The sequence below is a fragment of the Scylla paramamosain genome, unplaced genomic scaffold (genome assembly GCF_035594125.1).
Source record: "Scylla paramamosain isolate STU-SP2022 unplaced genomic scaffold, ASM3559412v1 Contig6, whole genome shotgun sequence".
NCBI lineage: Eukaryota > Metazoa > Arthropoda > Malacostraca > Decapoda > Portunidae > Scylla > Scylla paramamosain.
In genome coordinates, this window is record NW_026973671.1 from 357,471 (window position 1) to 377,500 (window position 20,030).

The 20,030-nt window shown below is 40.8% G+C and overlaps 1 protein-coding gene across 1 annotated transcript in view; it reads right to left on the reverse strand.

Annotated features, from left to right (window-relative positions):
* Positions 1-3,057: 3,057 nt before the first annotated feature.
* Positions 3,058-20,030, reverse strand: part of LOC135096753 (uncharacterized) — a 17,776-nt gene continuing 803 nt past the window's right edge. Inside the window, exons 2-5 of the mRNA XM_063998496.1 lie at positions 17,656-17,961; positions 9,075-9,344; positions 7,860-8,267; positions 3,058-6,031 (exon numbers count right to left, since the gene is read on the reverse strand). Of these exons, the coding sequence (XP_063854566.1) occupies positions 4,313-6,031; positions 7,860-8,267; positions 9,075-9,344; positions 17,656-17,961 (2,703 nt within the window). The 3' untranslated portion in view covers positions 3,058-4,312. The remainder of the gene's footprint in view (positions 6,032-7,859; positions 8,268-9,074; positions 9,345-17,655; positions 17,962-20,030) is intronic.

Sequence of the window (20,030 nt, forward strand, 5' to 3'; positions counted from 1 at the left end):
CTGTCTTCAGCCTCTCTCTCACCGCCGCAATGTTGCATCTCTAGCTGTCTTCTACCGCTATTTTCATGCTAACTGCTCTTCTGATCTTGCTAACTGCATGCCTCCCCTCCTTCCGCGGCCTCGCTGCACAAGACTTTCTTCTTTCTCTCACTCCTATTCTGTCCACCTCTCTAACGCAAGAGTTAACCAGTATTCTCAATCATTCATCCCTTTCTCTGGTAAACTCTGGAACTCCTTGCCTGCTTCTGTATTTCCACCTTCCTATTACTTGAATTCCTTCAAGAGGGAGGTTTCAAGACACTTATCCACCAATTTTTGACCACTGCTTTGACCCTTTTAAGGGACTGGCATTTCAGTGGGCATTTTTTTTTTATTAGATTTTTGTTGCCCTTGGCCAGTGTCCTTCCTACATAAAAAAAAAAAAAAAAAAAATTCGGGAGGTGAACAGAACAGTGGTGAATGACTGAGAATACTGATTAACTCTTGCATTGGGGAGGTGGACAGAACAGTGGTGAATGACTGAGAATACTGGTTAAGTGTTGCATTGTGGAGGTGGACAGAACAGTGGTGAATGACTGAGAATACTGGTTAACGTGGTGAGAGAAGGAAGAAAGTATTGAACCAGGACATGATACTCTCAGTTTTCTTGGTCGATGATTGACGTGAGAAATACAGAGACCAAGCTGAGCAGAAGTAAGGAAGGTGTGTGCAAAAGGAACAAATTCTAATCAGGTGAAGGCGAATGAAGGTAAAAGCGAATGTTTGATTGTTGTGAAGAATGACGACCTCAAGAGGCTGGATGTGTTCAGCCGAAAGATTACTGCCAGCCACGGCAGTAGAGAAGGCAGGCAAAAACTTGCCAACTAAGCAAGATCTCTTCCTCCAGCAACAATGTCGGTGATAATTGTATTTCTTTTGGCGTAGTGGAAGATATAACGGAACAGGAGGCGCCTGTACACACGTCCCTGGCTGAATAGAAGAGAAGGAAGGCGCGTCTGCCACGCTCTTTTGCCTGAGCCGAGCGTGCAAGACCCAGCCACCATGAGGCAGTGGATAGGCCTCAACAAGGAGCAGTACCGTGGTCTCCTGCGGCTTGTGACTCGCCTATCAAGAAGGAGGATGCCCACGTGAGGGATGCAGTGACTCCTGGTGAACGCCTCACACTGACGCTGCGTTATCTAACAACAGCTAAGGAACACCGATCGGTAACTACTGACAACTTGGCCCCTTCTGCAGCGATACTACTCTTTTAGAGAGAGAGAGAGAGAGAGAGAGAGAGAGAGAGAGAGAGAGAGAGTCTTCGGTCCCAGTGATGACGTTGTTGGTTTGTCATTAGCTCCAACATCAACTTTTGTGCCTCAGGACGCCACACCATGCACAACTCCCCCGAGGACCTGAGGTAAACAGAGCAGCGCGCGGCTGGACAAGCCCAACCTGTCGGTGTTGTTGGCGCGGCTGGCAATTCAGCCGCCAGGCACCAAAATTTCCACCGGCGGGCTATCGCGGCTTGCGGCGGCTGGCAATTCAGCAGCGAATTGGCAAGTGTGAACCCGCCTTTCGGTGTGATAACAGAGTGCAATTTATCACTGAAAGATGAGATAAAGCAGGTGTTGAGGGCAGCAGGAAGTGCCATCTCGGAAATATTGCATTTGTCAGGAAATACTTGGATGAAAGAAAAGACAATGGAGATGGTTGTTCATGAGCAGGTAATGGGGAGGCTGGAACATTACAATGCACTTCATTAAGACCTACCACCACGACCACAACAACCACAATAATAACACTGGTAATAATGACAATAATAATGACCCTCACACCAACAACAACAACAACAACAACAACAACAACAACAACAACAACAACAACAGTTACAGTACTCTCGTTTACCAGCATACATTAACATAGCATGGTACCCTCCCAGCCTTTCCCTGCCCCTCCCCCCCTCCCGTTCCACTGCCTCTATGTACACTTTCCTTTGCTGTGCCTCAGGAGCGCCGTGACGCCTGCCTCCACCTCGTCAGCTGTGCCTCGACCCTCCACTTCTCTTCCCTCCTGACTTGTTCCACTTCCTCGCTATACTTCAGGTTCTTTTTCTTTTATTCTTTCATTATTACTATTTCTTTTTATTATTTTGCTGCCTCATTGTTGTTTTGTTTCGCTTTGCTTTGGAAGCCTAACCTGTCTGCAGCCTTCTTCTCCCGCCTGTTTTCCGCAACCTATGACAACAATGATGATGATGATGATGATGATGCAATGGTAATAATAATAAATGTAATAATAATAATAATAATAATAATGATAATAATATTGATAATAATAATAAAATCAATAATGGTAATAGTATTAATGGTAATACTTATAATGACCATAACAGGAATAAGACAATGATAATATTACTGCATCAGTTGTGTTTGTGTGACCACTTGTATGAAAGATGTTTGCCACCACTTATTGTAAGAGTGTTTTGGTGGCAGTGTGTGTGACCAGTGATGGCGACCCACCCACCAGTGGTTCTGTGCTGACTACTAGTAGTCACCTGTGTTGTTGTGGAGTTGACGGAGTGATGATGCTTGTAACTTGCCCAGTCCATGAAGCTGCTTGGAGTGTTGGCAGCGTGGAGAACCAGAGTGAAGTGGTGATTCTGGCAGCTTGGAGGCTGTGGCAAGTCGTTGATATGTTGATATGTGTGCCAATAAAACACACGGGGACGAGGGTGCCTCATTTAATGACGGAGAACTCATTGGTACACACTGGATTCAACATGACACTGTACTGTGAGATTGCCCTCTCTCTCTCTCTCTCTCTCTCTCTCTCTCTCTCTCTCTCTCTCTCTCTCTCTCTCTCTCTCTCTCTCTCTCTCTCTCTCTCTCTCTCTCTCTCTCTCTCTCTCTCTCTCTCTCTCTCTCTCTCTCTCTCTCTCTATATATATATATATATATATATATATATATATATATATATATATATATATATATATATATATATATATATATATATATATATATATTATTATATAAGTAACAAAATGATTCATAAGGCTTGAAATAAAGACATGAGTTTTTGTGTTTGATTTACTGACACATCACTTTCCATAATACAGAGAGGAATAGTTTTGTGTTCATGAAAAAAATACAAGGCAATGGTTAATTTACATGTATAAGTTTGCAAATATGAGAAGTGTGCTTGAAAGGTTTGAAAGCGACCTCAGGCGGGGTATGAGAGTACAAATTGTTATACTGTACACACCAAATACAGACGTCACTTACCTGCTAACAATTACTTCTTATAAGTTTTTTTTTAAATAACAAGTTATTTCTTGGATGAACTTAACACTACTTAATAAGACAGTCACGTTTCTCGCTCCAAGGAATTCCCCTATTTTTGTTGCATTTACATTAGTGAACCAATATTTCTTGAAATTTTTTTCAGCTATTTGTTAAAAAAAAAAAAAAAAAAAAAGTCAATTTGAATGAAGAGTGAGTTTCATCTCCTGCACCATTAAGATCACATAAGGAACAGATTCACTTTTGTACACTTGCATTCCTTCACTACCACTTACAATGGCAGCTGATGATTTGCACACTTGAACACACTTACGGCACGTGAGTGTTGTTTAAGGAGAACAGATAAATACTTGTGTAATTTTCCTTGCATTGTCACCATCTTATAATTAAGACATGCTGGCCTGTTATAAGTTTGTTCAGACAATCTCTGCCTATCAATAGCACAAGTCCTTAACTTAACAGTTTGTTTTAACCAATTACCATCTGCATTTGGTACTTGGTGCTACAAATGTGACATTCCATCTTGATTTGATAACTTATTTGACATCATCTTGTCAAGCCGAAGTGCTTTATTTACACCCAGACCAGACATTGTCTTAATAAACCTGTACTAAATATTTCATGTCCTAATGGCACTGCCGTTTGCAAATGAATATCAAACACTTCTAGGCCTATCATCCATGAATCCATGTAGAGCCTGTTTCACCATACAACATGCAAGTTGACTATTATCTTGCCCTGCTGTACTTACTGGCCAAAGGTGGCATTACCTCAGCTTGCACCATCACATTACTCAACCTGCGGTATTACAGGGGCCAACAAGTGCACACAGATGAGAGACCCTATTAACAGAGTATCTTCTCTCACTAGCCTCGCGACATGAAAATATATATTTTTCTTTATATCGACTCCACAACTAATTGGCTATATAAACTACTGAATATGAAAATCGAGCACCAAGCACTGGCATTCCTGTGTGTGTTTGTGTGTGGGGGGCGGGTAGGAGGTCTTCCAACGCTTGGTGCAGCTCACAGGTAATGATTACAATGGTCTGCATCTTCTGCATCTATTACTTTCGTCGCCGCCGCCTGGTTGTCTTGGCAGAGGTCCTCCTCCAGGCACTGCACGATGATGGGCGCCCCGTCCCCAGGCTTCCGCCCCTCACAGTCTCCTCCAAAGTAGGCGGAGCTGTTTTGAGTTGTCAGGTTCTCTCGTGTCTCTTCTGGGTTCGCACACATCAATCTGAACACCTCCACCACCCATCTGGCGGGGTCCCCCTCCTGGCCAGCCCCAAGCTCTACCTCCCTCGACCGCCTATGCTCCAGCCACCGCAGGAGGGCGTTCTTGAAACAGAACCCGCTTGGCACCGCGATGTTCCACTCCTGTGTGGCGAACCATTTGAAAAAGCTCTTTTTGTGCCGAGGCATCCAGCGCTCGGGCTTGAGGCGGGAAAGAAGTACTTTTCCCATCAGCTGCACCTGGCGCTCTGCGGGCGTCAACGTCCCCAGCACCTCAGCCTCTGTCAAGGCAAAGCTGCAGCGCCATGTTCCATCAGCAGCATTACTGAGCTGCATGGTGGTGGTGTCCTCAGGAGTGAGGAGCGGTCTGCAAACTTGCTCCAGCCATGGCACCTCAAGCACTGGAACCAGGTCCACGCCGACCAGCAACAGTGGATACTCTCGCCCCTGCCAGGCCAGAGAGAGTCCCACGCCCACTTGCGTGCTGGTCAGGCCCGGCGGCACCAGGCTCAGTCTTTTGTCCTGCAGGGTGTGGCCAGCGAGGCACCGGTGCACCTCCTCATACAAACTGGCCATAAATCTATTACCCTCAAGGTGGGGATTGTCAGTCTTCACACAAATCTGTAACCTGCCCTTCAGCGGGGCTTCCTCCTTCCCTCTCTCGCTAACAGTTATTCCTACGTCATCCTTGTGAATCACGAGGTTTATATCAAATTCGTCAGGGGCGTAAAGCTTAGACCCGTCCTGAGAACTGCCCGCCAGCCTCAGGTCGCCGCGGTACGTGGCATCAGCGGCTGACACCTTATTCATGATGATGCTTATTTCTGCCATCACCGCCTCCTTTACCTCAAGGGCCTCGCCCTTTGATAGATCCACAGCCACCCGCTGAGCCTCCTTCTGCAGCTCTTGCAGGCCTGTGGATCTCACAAGATTTCTTATGACGCTTTCCGGGTCACGTCGGTCGATTGGGTCTAATAGATTACGCTTATATTTATAATACATATTGTGAAACACTTTAAAATTTTCTCTCACCTGTGTGCCCGTGGTGCCCGCGCGGCAAGGAGGGTCCTGCGTCACTTGGTGTGCCAGGAGTTCGAAAGTACTTTTATGGCCAAACATGGCGGCCAGGTGAGGGGGTGTCTGGCCATACGTGTCACGCTGCTGTGGGTTGGCGCCAGCGCTCAGCAGCAGCGCCACGCAGCCGTCCTGGCCGTGCGAGACCGCCTGGTGGAGGGCGGTGGTGCCGCAGGTGTGGTCCAGCACCTCGTCCACGGGGAAGTGACCCTCTTGCAGCATAAGATGAGTCAGCTGCAGGAGACCTTTGCGCGAGGCCAGCAGCAGGGCAGCGTGGCCATCAGGTAAGGAGACCTTCTTACCCTCGCCCTTCTTGTGGCTCTCAAAGAGATCCTCCTGTATACACAGCGCTGTCCGTGCTGCGGTCTTCTCGTGATCTGCCTTCAAGCGAAGCTCCATATCCTTCAGTTTTTCACGCTCCATCATAAAGAGCTTCTGTGTGCAAAGAGAAAGAGAGCGGTGAATATATGAACAAGTAAATAACCCTTTATTGCTGCGTACACATAGATATGTTAGAAATGATGATAGAAATCGAGGATTACATACGTATATTAGCATTTGTCTGCCTGATTGGAGTTGTTTATTAGGCAAGATTAAAAAATACAAGTAGCTTAATTGGTCAACTAATAGAATCAAATAGTAAGTAATAGTAATAAAATATAATACCATAATTGAGCTGCATAATATTCATGATATGAATAAAAAGTTTGTTGTGCAAAGGTAGACTACTGAAAACGTTTGGTTCAAAACACAGCGTGCTGTTTTGGTAAGAGGATGCTCCAAGCTGTGGCTACATAAAATCCACGTTGATGCTTCTACTTTGGCGAACACCATCCAGTAGCCGAGGCACTTCATTTCCTGTGTGCTTTGTGAGAGTTTTATAAATTAAGAACAATGAAAGTGATTTGTGTATCGATGAGAAATTAAACAATGTCATTAATGAAGCAACTTTAGCTGCGGACTACAATTTTCCCAGGGAAAGCATACCTCTGATTTATTTATTTATTTATTTTTATCACGATAACTCTTTGATAAATGACGGCCATGTGCTGGCCCAGATGGGAACACAGCAAAGCAGAGGAGGACAGCATATGGCACAGCACACACTAATAAGTGACTTTATTGTTAAACAATGTGTTGTCTTGTACAATATTCCACACACTTCTGAAGCGTTGTCAAACGCGTCATCTATGCGGGGCAGGTTTCTCGTTTCTGAATTTTCTGACTGGGTCAAAGCAAACTTAGTATTGTTCAGTGCCACAAAAGCTCAATTCCCCCATCTGTCTATATCGCCATAAGCAAGGACAGCATCATTAAACAGACAGATAAACATAAAATGACTAAATCTCCAGGGCCAGATGACATCATCCTAGAGCACTGCAGGAGTGCACGGGTGAGCTTAGCGAGCCGTTGCTGCGGCATTGAGGGACTCATTAGACAAGGCAGAAATACCAAAGGGCCAATTTCACAGTCGCTTGGTAACAGTCCCAAATGAAAGCCTTACCAGCCTGGTGACACCTCCAGCCACTTTCACAGCTGGTGTTTTCATGGCTTCGGTAATCCCCAACCTGGTGACTCTATCATAACAAAACGAAAAGCGCCGATTCGGTAACGCTGGTATGCCGGAGCGGCCTCATTAGATAAAGCGAGTCAGTTCTTGACCAAAGAATTAACCACGCCACCACTAAAAAGGAGGAAGGTGTGAAAATACATCAGCTGTGCCTTCAGCACGCCATATCCATTATTATGGTGACTTCTTGTGACTTAAATTCCTCCCTTTCAATGTCTGTCTGACATTCACCAAACTGCTGTGCCAGCCAGCCACTTAATGAGTCATCTTTTTCTCTGTCCCTCGTTGCTGTACACACATTTGTTACATAGAAATATTTCGGGTTGAATGTAAATCATCCTAGCCTACTATTTATGAGATAGTTACTTTATTTCTGTGTGAAATTATGATTTTTTAAATCATAATCTATGCAACGAAAGAATCAGCAATGAACTTAGTGAGCTAAATATTAAGGTAAACTTAGCGTAACCAAATCCAGCACTCTGATGGACACGGTCATGTTATTTCAATATTTTGCAATATTTTGTTAGGTGACAAATTCCATATAGTGTATGCGTGTGTCAGGATTATTACAGGAGTGTGACCAAGGAGGCGTAGCAGACGAAATAAGCGCGACAGGTGCTGAAGTTTTGATCAGCTGGTGAAGTGAGTTCATGCCGCCATCCAAAAGAGTACACAGGCAAGCAGCCTCACCTGCTCCAGCCTCTGTTGCTCCTCGTGAGGCATCATGTGCACCGCAAGGCGACCATGTGTGTCCGGCACGTACGGGCAGCCCCCAAGGTCCCTGATCAGCAGCTCGGCCATGCCTTTGTGGCCAGCCTCCAGGGCAGCGTGGAGGGCAGTGCCACCAGAGGCTCCATTAAAGACTGTCCACCCTCCTGCCCTATGCAGGAAGGCGGCAGTCACGGGGCAGTTGGCAGCCGCTGCCTTTGCCAGGAGGTCGCTCAGTGCTGGCCGGTCAGTCTCCTTTCCCCATCGCCAGGCTGCCTGCCAGGGAGTATTTCCCTCGATGGTTGTCACTAGATTGTCGATGCCCTCGACAAGGGCGCTGCTGACCTTTTCCAGGCGACGCTGCTCTGCACGCAGCCGGCAGCAGTAGGCCTGTGAGGAAAGGATGGTCACCACATCAGGTAAGCACCGTGCGCAGAGAGAGAGAGAGAGAGAGAGAGAGAGAGAGAGAGAGAGAGAGAGAGAGAGAGAGAGAGAGAGAGGTAGGGCAGCTATGCAGAAGTGTCATTAAGTCTCACAAATCTAAAAGTGCATGTACAAATACAACCTTACCTTGTCCCAAAAAAAAAAGAAAAATACAAAAAATTATTCCAAATATTAGGTTTGACGAGCATTATTACAATTACTTTTAGGATTATAATGATGAATTATAATCAAATATTAGGTTTGACAAGCATTATTACAATTACTTTTAGGATTATAATGATGAATTATAATCAAATATTAGGTTTGACAAGCATTATTACAATTACTATTAGGATTATAATGATGAATTATAATCAAATATTAGGTTTGACAAGCATTATTACAATTACTTTTAGGATTATAATGATGAATTAACATGGATTCAAGTATTATGAGATCTACTTCATTGCTTGTTCTAAACATTACACTGAAGTGTCCTTTTATGAAATGACAAGATTCTGTTGCATGACCTGTAATGTTGGACAGGTTTGGTGTGCTGCAGGTCTGTCATGTGCACCACTAAAACCTGAAACTGACGGCACTGAAACACAAAGGCTCGTCCTCTACAACCAACAGACCTATAACTCATCCAAGTTGTTCAAACACTTTCCACTCTGCAAAGGAGCCACCGCTGAGACTTGGGTCCAGTACCGGTGCTCGTCCTCACCTTTACAGTGAGGTAGTTCTGTAAGACAGGGAAGGGAAGGTACTCACGGTGGTGAGGAAGGCCAGCACCCTGTGAGTCACATCGGGGCTCTGCCAAGCCTCCTGCAGCAGGCTGGCAGGCAGCGGTGCACCGCTAGCCAGCAGCAGGCTGACGGTGTGTAAGCGGTCGGTGGTGACAGCCAGTCTGAGGACAGAAAAGCCACCCAGGAGCTCTATGGGCGCGCCCTTACATATGAGGGTGGACACCGCCTGCACGTCGTCCCGGAGACTGACTGTTGAGAGCAGCTCCTCATGCAGTTCTTCAGGAAGCTTGTAGCTCTGCCGGAGAGAGAAGGGAAGCCATGGTGCTGATGGTATCGCAATGAAAGCTACATAATATAATGTGATGTAATAATATAATAATAATGTTGTCACGGTTTTCAGAAAGTTTCGCTTGGTGGCGACATAAGTGTTCACTGGTGGCTGTGGCGATGTGTCAGTGTGCATTGTTATGGCCTGTGTGTGTGTGTGTGTGTGTGTGTGTGTGTGTGTGTGTGTGTGTAGCTGTTTGTGTGACAAAGGCTCATTCATGCAGAATACCTTGATATATATTTTCATTTATTGTTTAATGCAGTATGTCTAAGTAATTTTTGCTTATTACTATATTGATAACAGTAGAGTTTCTTTTGAATTTGTGTTGTCATTACATTTCAATGTTTTATTTTCATGAAGTAAATCATGGTTTGTCCTGTTCCTACAAATGGTGATACTGGTGTCGCCTCCATGAGACACTTTGCCTGCAGATGGTGCACACACCACCAATTTATGTGTCTGCGACACACATGTACATGTGCTAGTGGTTGGAATGCAGGCTTCTGTCGCCAGAGACAAAACACCTGGTAGTTTGAGGCAGTGTTGAGCCATTATCTGCAGCTGCAACTAGCCAGGCTAGATGAAAACTGTGGTCTCTCATAAAGCCCTCAACAGTCAGGTGACAGTGTGGGCTCTCCCGAGGCAAGTGTACACCGTGTGAATGTACACACTCGAAAGCCACCGTGACTGACGCATTGCCTGTCCGGCAGGTGGCGTCCCTCGTCAGGTGCCCGCACAGTGCCCCATTACTGAGCAGCAGCTTGGGGGAGCAATCCAGACACCACCACAGCCTCGCCCCAAGCCTGGTGACTGCTGTTATTTGCTTCACAATGTTGTGAGTGCTATAATTGTATACTTTATCGAGTTTTCCGCGTCAGTTCGCGTTTGTCTTTGAACCATTGTTATAACTTTTTGTTTTGTTTTGTGTGAAAACACCACTTTGCAGAGGCAGCTACAAATGTGAATCTGGTATATGAAAGACAAATTGGAGTTTTTGAAGTTATGATAATTATCAACAAAACAGCTGAAATACTTATGAAATGTTTTCAGGGTGTATAACAATCAGGTTGCCGCAGAACATCATCAGCGAGCTCAGAAAGCAAGCGAAGCGATTGAGGTAGCAGACTCTGAAGAGTCCACAGCAGCTGAAAACTCCATTTCTCCATATGCAAGCCCTCAAGTGCAGGAGTTTATCAGAGAACAGGTAATTAATGGCTTAGGAAATAAGAAGGGCAGAAGATATGGGGGACAAGGGAGGAGGTTTGCTCTGGCCTTGCGTTACCATAGTCCTAAGGCGTGTAGGTTTTAAAGCTCTACTTTTTCACTCCCCAGCAGTTCCAATCTTCACCTTTGGCTAAGGCAAACTTCCATCCAAGCAGGCTGGAGCAAACAAACTCACAGTCCTGAGGAAGAGCAGACACCACGTCGAAGGGAGAGACTCTGTGGCATGCATTTGATGCAGTGACCGTCAGAGAATCTCTCCATTTTGACCCGGCCTCCGATTCCATCATTGGTACGAAGGATTTTGGAGACCGTGGCAAGAGTCTGAAGCAGGCAAACCATGCACTTGTGTTCATGGCTAAAGGGTTGGCCAGGAAGTGGAAAGTGGTTAGGTTAGGTTAGATCAGGTTATGTTAGGATAGGTCAGGTCAGGTCAGATCAGGTCAGGTTAGGATTGCCTTATTTTAAGCTCTCGTCTCCATTCAAGTACAAACAACGAGCACTTCCGCGTTCCCCGCCCACAAACCCCTCTTCCCAACGAGTCCCCAAGGTCGCCGGGGGACGAGAGAAGAAGAGGCTGCAGAGTGAAGTGATTCCACTGTGTTTTGTGCTCAAAATCGTCCATAACATAAACAATCAATAACGGACATCACAGTTTTGTAGTTTGCGGTTTGGTCGTACTGTAGCAATTCATCCTCCTCAGGCACGGGTTGGTTAGGTTAGGTTATGCCTGCTTAGGATAGGTGGCTTAGGGTAGGCTAGGTTAGCTTGGGTTAAAACCCTTCAGAGAGTCTCTTGGGGCCTTTAGCAGAGCTCGGCTCGGGGAACACGTCGCGTTCACCTCCCAGCCCCTCCACGCTGCTGCCAGTCAGCACGTGGCTCAAGACTCGTCGTTAGGAGCAGGACTAAACAGCCGATCGTTTAAAGAATCACATCGTGCTCATTTTTTCAAGTGTTGGGATGATGTGAGTTGTGCACTTTTGTTTGCTGGTCTCCCTGTGAATTGCATGTTTACATTTTTGATGAGTGCTTGCCTTCAAGTAGGATCTCATGCACTCAGTGTAAATACAAGACTGATTTTGTGACACCTGTGATTGCTTTCAAGAACACTTATCAGTCTACCACCAGACTGCAACACTGCCCGTGCTGGCGAGGTGCTGCTTAAACTGAGCGGCTGGGCAGTCAGGCGTGCATTTTGCACTGGCCACACCGACGCAAAGCATTACCGGTGTTCACCTGACAGCCGCAGGGTGTCCACGGACGTGACCATGAGGACTGTCCACAGTAGGCCCAATGACAAGCTGAGGAGTGAATTTGCTTGCTCTGTGGAGATTCAGGGGAACCACAATCGTCCCCTTGGCCCTGCTGATGCCCTCGGTGAACCAAGGGTGCCCACAGCTACACCAGAGCTATTTGAGAACCATTTGAACCAAAACCCTTAAGTTATCATTATTATTATTATTATTATTATTATTATTATTATTATTATTATTATTATTATTATTAATTCTTTTTATTTATCTGTTTGTTATTTTCCGGTGAAAAGCAGCACTGGATAGGGATTGTGGGGGAGAGAAAGAGCAGGGAGAAGATAGAGGTGTTTCATTTCCCGAATGTTTCAACAAGCTGCCTTCACAGGGAACAAATTATCGCCGAAGAAGACGGCTTGAAAAAATACCGAGGAATGAGAGGTCTGGTGCTTCACCCTGCTTCCTTGCAACCAGCACGGTCCCCGTGCACTCGTGCAGCCTAGAGATGCTGTCTGATGCTTTCCTGTTGGCTTGCAGCTAGTACAGGATGAAATACAGTTTGTGTTCTGAATTAGTGAGTTAGTGTTCAGCTAGCCACTGTGTTGTTTCCTTGGTGACGGTCACGTGTCCGCCATGTTCTATGTTTTTGCCCTCTCTTTGAGAAGTGTGCACACCAACTGCTGAAATATTTGCACTGCATCACAGCTCGCTCAACAAAACGGGTTACCAAGCTTATAGCATAACCATTACCTGCAGGCTTACCACCTCATTAATATCTATAAACACCTCTTGAAATTAAGCAATACTTCATTTGTTTAACATGAATTTACAAACACAAATGTGAAGAAAGAAATACATCTTGGTAAAGGATGCAAAATGTTGTAAACAAAAACATTTTGCATCACATTCATATTGGTTAATGTTAAAAAAATGATAAATGTAATAAGCTCACACACACACACACACACACACATACACACACAGCTCTATATTTTGAGGGAGTTTCTCTGATACGACCCTAACCTGGGAGCTACTACTGATTTCAAATGAACTTCTGAGTACCTGACTACTGATGTGACGTGCCACAGGGCCTGAGTAACATTTCTACTGCCAGTACTGAAGGTACTATCAAGTCTTCCCTGTACTGTTGTGTGAGCCACAGAAGGTAAACAAGGTGTTGCGGTGTTGCCACGTATATATTGTACCACCCTCACTGACCTATGCATGTAAGAAATTCTATTGCTGAACTCCACACAAGAATGGCACACTTCATTGGGTCTGAACCTGAAGAATTAGTGAAGACAAAGGTAGAAAACGAGCTTGTTAATATAACCAGCAGCAATGATGGAAGGGAAAGCAGAAGTGTAAGTAAGACGATTAAGGATGCAGTTGTTATGCTCTCCAGCCTGGCAGCATAATTTCGGTCGCTGTGTCTACAGCTGTATCTACTGCTTTCAAGGAATTCAGGGATAAATTAGAAAACAAGATCGCAGTAATGCTGAGGAATTGCCTCCTGCTCAAGTATGAACATGACAAGATGGAGCAGTACTCCCGAAGGGAGAACTTACGTATTTCTAGATGAGAGGAAGAAGAGGACGAAAGTGAGGAGGTGCTGGAAGCTAAAGTTATAGAACTTGCTGATACTATTGGAGTGAAAATTGAGCAGGATGACATTTCTGTTGTTCACCATTTGCGGAGGCCCAGGGAAGGAGGTAGGCCAGTGATTGTGAGGTTTTGCCACCGAAAGAAAATAAATGAAATTATGCAAAAAAAGAAAAAAAAAAAAAAACTGAAAGGTAGGCAAAGAAAAGTGTATATAAATGATGACATGACCTCCTTAAGGGTTAAAATGTTGAATATGGTTAAAGGGCAAGAAACAGTGAAAAATGTGTCCACAAGGGAGGGGAGCATTCTTGTATAGTTGCACAGTGGGGGTAGACCTGTAGTTATAAACTGTCCTGATGACTTAGAAAAGGTTGTTATATCTGCTCCTGATTGGAAAAGGTTGAATCTAGATCACTTAACAAGGGCCTAGGATGGCCCTGCTGGGGCACAGCACATACTTGGGCATGATAATAGTGTTAGTGTAAGTAATATTAACTCTGTTCAGTTTGTTCCTCCCCTGGATTATATTAATGTGTCGTCTCTTAATGTCTGTGGTATCAAGTCAAAGTTTTTATCTATGGGTTTTGTCAACTTTATTAAAGATTATGATGTGATTTGTTGATGTGAAACTAAGTGTGATGATACTGATGTAATTAATGTAAAAAACAATATGGAAAATATCGGCTTTGACATTGTCTTTAAGGACAGAAGCAAATTAAGCAGGTTTAAATCTGGGGGTTTGCTCATGGCCATCAAGAAAAATGCTAGTTTTAAGTGGAGGCATATTAGTAACACTTATGATTCTTTACTTTCAGTTAAAGTTGATAGAAGTAGTGTAAATTTTGGTAGGGAACTGGTAATAAGCTGTGTTTACATTCCCCCCTCACACTCTAGATGTGGTAATAAAGAGCACTATGACGAGCTGGATGATTTTTTGCTTACTTACTCATGTGATGATTATGTGCATTGCATGTGCTTTGTGGTGATTTTAATGCTCACACTCTCACTATGTGTGATGTTCCTTCTGAGGCTGCTGAGGACCCTGTGTCTGTAAGTTTAACTAATTTTGGAATAACTGAGACTAGAGCAAACCAGGACTTAACCCCAGATGGGAATTCATATGGGAAAAAGTTGTTGGATGTTTGTAAGAATGATCAAGTTTATATATTCAATGGAAGGTTAGGGGAGGACTGCAGCATTGGCAAACAATACAACTATTGACTATTTTTTAGGATCACCATTGATTATGAAATATGCTGTAGTTCTTAAAGTATTAGATTATGAACCTTTGTGGTCTGATGTACACTGTGGACTACATGCAAGGATCAAATGTGAGATGCAAAGTACGGTGCCTGTTGTAAACCGAGAGGCAAAGGAATCAAGACAATCAGGTGTAAGGCAAAGTAAATGGAATGTTGAAAAACAATTTTTATGTGTGAGTAATATTGATGAAACTAAGATAAATGAACTGATTGCAAAAGTGGATGAATTACCCATGGATGCTATTAATCTAGATTTAAAATAAATACTGATTGAGGTGGCACTTGTAACTTTCCCACCATATAAGAAAAGATCATTCATGAAAAAGTCTAATAATGCCACCTCAGTGGGATATGATAAAGAGTGCTGGCCATCTAGAAAGGAATACCACAAAGCTAGACAGAGGTTTCATTTGCATAGAAGTAGTGTAAATTTTAACAACATGATTGAGAAAAGCAGGAAAAATAAAGCAAATCTAAAAAGAGTGAAGAATAAGGAGAGGGATAACTTAATAAAGAAACTTAGAAAATATAAGAGTGATGACCCTAAAGCATATTGGAAAATTTTAATTAGTCAGAAAAGAACTTATCAGATCCCAAGAACACTAAATGAATTCTATGAGCATTTTAAGCAGCTAGCGGTTGATGAAATTTCTGCCAATAGTAATGTGAATATTACAAATGTGAAGACAGTGCGGATGCTGAAATTTTATCAGTACTTGATGATCCTATAAGCGAAGGAGAGGTACTAAGAAGTTAAAAAAAAACAACAAATCCCCAGCATCTGATATGATATTAAATGAATATATTAAAAGTACTTGATACTGGTGTCATGCCAGCTGAATGATTGGTGGGTACAATAGTGCCACTCTATAAAAACAAGGGAGACATCCAGGATGCTAGTAATTACAGGGGCATCATCTTACTTAGCTGCATGGGGAAGCTGTTCACCTCCATACTTAATGAAAGACTTAATGATTATTCAAACACCTTATCTACCATTAATGAAACACAAACGGGCTTCAGACACAGATATTCCACTCTGGATCATATATTTTTTCTTCAAATGTATCATTGATTTATTTAAGTGGAAGAAGAGAAAGCTATTTTGTTTATTTGTTGATTACAAGAAACCCTTTGATATGGTACAGTGTGAAGATTTATGGTGTAAACTTGTGAAGGAAGAGATGCAAGGAAAAATTCTAAATGTAATCAGAAATATGTACAATAATATCAGATCATGTGTCATGCTTAACCAGGAGATTTCAGACACCTTTGTTTGCAATGTAGGGGTAAGACAGGGGGAAAATTTATCATCGGTGCTTTTTGCTTTTTATGTGAATGATATTGAAAGTAAATTAATTTAATATAATTGCAGTTATGTAAATTTTGGTGACGATTTCTTAAACATGTATCTTAAACTATTTGTTATTATGTATGCAGATGATACAATTATTTTGTGTGACAGTGAGGATGGAATGAAGCAGGCACTAGTTGCTCTGAATTTATATTGTAATGAATGGAAATTGAAGCTAAATTGTAACAAAACAAAAATAGTAGTGTTTAGCAGGGGAAGACAAAATTTAACTATGAACTTGAATTTGGTGGTAAAAACATTGAAGTAGTGACAGAGTATAAGTATCTTGGAGTATTATTAAATTATAATGGGAGGTTTTGCAAAGGTGAGCTGGAGCTAAAAGAGACACCTACAAGAGCAATGTACTCATTAATAAGTAAGTGTAGGAAGTTTGACTTGCCAGTGGATATACAACTCAAATTATTTACCACCACGGTGTTACCTATATTGACTTGTGCAGCTGAAATTTTGGGTTACCATATTGCTAGGGAGTTAGAGTATATGTACATGAAATTTTTAAAGCAGGTTTTCGGTGTTCATGAGAATACTTGTAATGACATGGTGTATGGTGAACCGGGTGTATTTCCACTTGATATTTATATAAAAAAAAAAAAAAAAAGATAGGTTATTGGTCTAAGCTAATTTCAGGTAAAAATACTAAACTGTGTTATTTAATGTACCAATGTCTATTCCAGCTGGATAGGTTAGGGCTTCATAGTTCTCCATGGTAAACTTGTATAAAGAATATTTGTAATGACTGTGGAATGTCTGGTATGTGGTGTTGCAAGATGTTCCTAATTCAAGATGGGTGAAGAAAGCTATGGAACAGAGATTGAAAGATCAGTGGCTTGTAACTTGGCATCATAATTTAGAAACAAAATCATTAAGTAGCAGTTATAGGGTGTTTACGACAGATTTTGGCAGAGAACAGTATTTAGAACAATTAACAAAGGGTGACAGATTATTAGTGACTAAATTTAGAAGTTGTAATAATAGACTTCCTGTAAATATTGGTAGGTATCAAGGTGTCAGTAGAGAAGATAGGGTATGTAACATGTGTAATGCTGAGGTAGAAGGAGAAGAATTTCATGTACTTTTTGAATGTACTGATATGGAAATTGTTAGGTTAGGTAATATGTATATAGCAAATTACATAAATAGGCCAACACAATTCAAATATGTTTTGTTCATGCAAAGTATAAGTTCAAATGTGATAAAGAAATTATCTTTGATTTTTGAGGATGGTGCTACGCTTGTTTAGATAAACAGTGTGCAAAACACCTCAATAGTTTTTTTTTATTTCTTAATTAGTGACAGTATGTATCATTATATATGCATACACATTTTTTTATATTAATTTTTTGCCATTGCTTACAGCGTATTTCATTTGTATGTATTTGTCTTTTCTTATGTAATATTATGCACGTTCTGTATATAATCTACAGTGTCTGTATTCTTTTGCTGGAGAGCTGTGCTCCATACTTTATAGAAAGTCTGACCTTACTCAATAGATTCAATTCAATTCAGTTATAAATTCAATTCACACACACACACACACACACACACACACACACACACACACACACCTGTACACAGTGGTGGCGCTGTAGTCCCTTAATCACCGAGTCTTGGCCTTGCTGCCGTGCCAGGTCAGCGGGGGTCATGTTGTCAGGGGTGGTCACATGAGGGCTCACGCCGCGTTGCAGCAAAGCCTCCACAGCAGCACTGGGAGCCCCGCACCGCGCCGCGGCGTGGAGAGGCGTCAGGCCATCCTGGCTCAGCGCGTGACCATCACAAACCTCGGGGATGTTGGCCATTGCTGCCTCGTTGCCCTCCACCAGCAGGGACAAGACTGTGTTGTGGTGGTGTTCATGCACGCCCCGCCACTCCCTCTGTGATGACAAACAGACACTGTTGCTGCCCACTTGTGTCACCACCACCACCACCACTACCACTACCATTAACACCACTACTGCTATAAAATGACCACCACCGCCACCAACACCACCACCAATACCACTACCATTACCACCACCACCACCAATACCACTACCATTACCACCACCACCACCAATACTATTACTATTAAATAATCACTACCACCAATACCATTACTATTAAATGACCACCACTATCACCACCACCACCACCACTACAACCATTACCACAACTACTACTATAAAATGACCACTACCACCACCACCACCACCAGCTATACTATTACTATTAAATGAACACTACTATCACAACCACCACCATCACTTCTACTGTAAAATAACCGCCACTGTTACCACCACCACCACCACCACCACAACCATTACCTCCATCATAACTACATGAATGATCAAGAGAGAGAAAAAAAATAACTAATTATAATTATGATAGTAGTAGTAATAATAGTAATAATAATAATAATAATAATAATAATAATAATAATAATAATAATAATAATAATAAAAGAACTGTGATATAATGATGAAGGTAAAGGACAAAAAAAAAAATAATAGTAACTGATGTCAACAAAAATCATAATGATCATAAATAATAATAATATTACCAAAAATTATGACAATAAAAGTAATAATAATAATAATAATAATAATAATAATAATAATATTAATAACGATAATAATAATAATAATAATAATAACAATAATAATAATAATAATAATAATAATGATAATAAAAATGATAATAATAATGAAAAGAAGTATTGACAATACTACTACTACTATTATCACTACTACTACTACTTCTACCACAACTACTACTACTACTACTACTACTACTACTAATAATAATAATAATAATAATAATAATAATAATTATAAAATGATGAAAAGGAAAATCTAAAAATTTTGATGACAAGTATTATAAGAAATTCAAACAACAATATCAAGAATAAAAAAATAAATAAAAATAATAGTAATAATAAGATGATGATCATGATAATGATGATGATGATGATGATAATGATAATAAAATGATGGTGAGGATAGGGAAGGACAGAACAGAGTGGTGGTAATGATAATAAGAAAAATAAAACTAAGAAAATAACAATAAAAAACAATTACAACAACGGTAATAATGTTAACGATAATAATAATAATAAGGGTAACAACAACAATATTATTAATGATCATAGTAATAATAATAATAATAATAATAATAATAATAATAATAATAATAATAATAATAATAATAATAATAATAATAATAATAATATTGAAAGTAGCAATGATGAAAACATTAGGAAATCAAAATACATGTTAATGATAATGATAATATATGTAATAAAGTTATAATGATAATAAAAATACTACTACTATTAATAATAACAACAATAAAAATAAAAATAAAAAAAATAGTCACAATAAAATAATAATGTATAAAATTATCATCAAAACTTTTACTAATGAAAAAATAATGGGAAAATGATGGTCAATAACAACAACAACAATGACAACGACAACAATAACCATAATAACAAAAATAATAATAATTACCGTATTTTATATATATATATATATATATATATATATATATATATATATATATATATATATATATATATATATATATATATATATATATATATATATATATATATATTTTTTTTTTTTTTTTTTTTTGAAAATTTATTCTTATGATAATTTTAGGTAATGTTTTGTGCTATTATTTTCCTGTAATTAATAATATTCATAACCTATTATTATCTAGTCGTCTTATTATTATTATTGTTATTATTATTATCATTATTATTATTATTATTATTATTATTATTATTATTATTATTATTATTATTATTATTATTATTATTATTATTATTATTACCATTATTATTATCATCGTTATTATTACTATTATTATTATCAGTAATAATAATAGTAATAATAATGATAATGATAATAATAATTATAAAAATAATAATAATAATAATGATAATAATAATAATAATAAT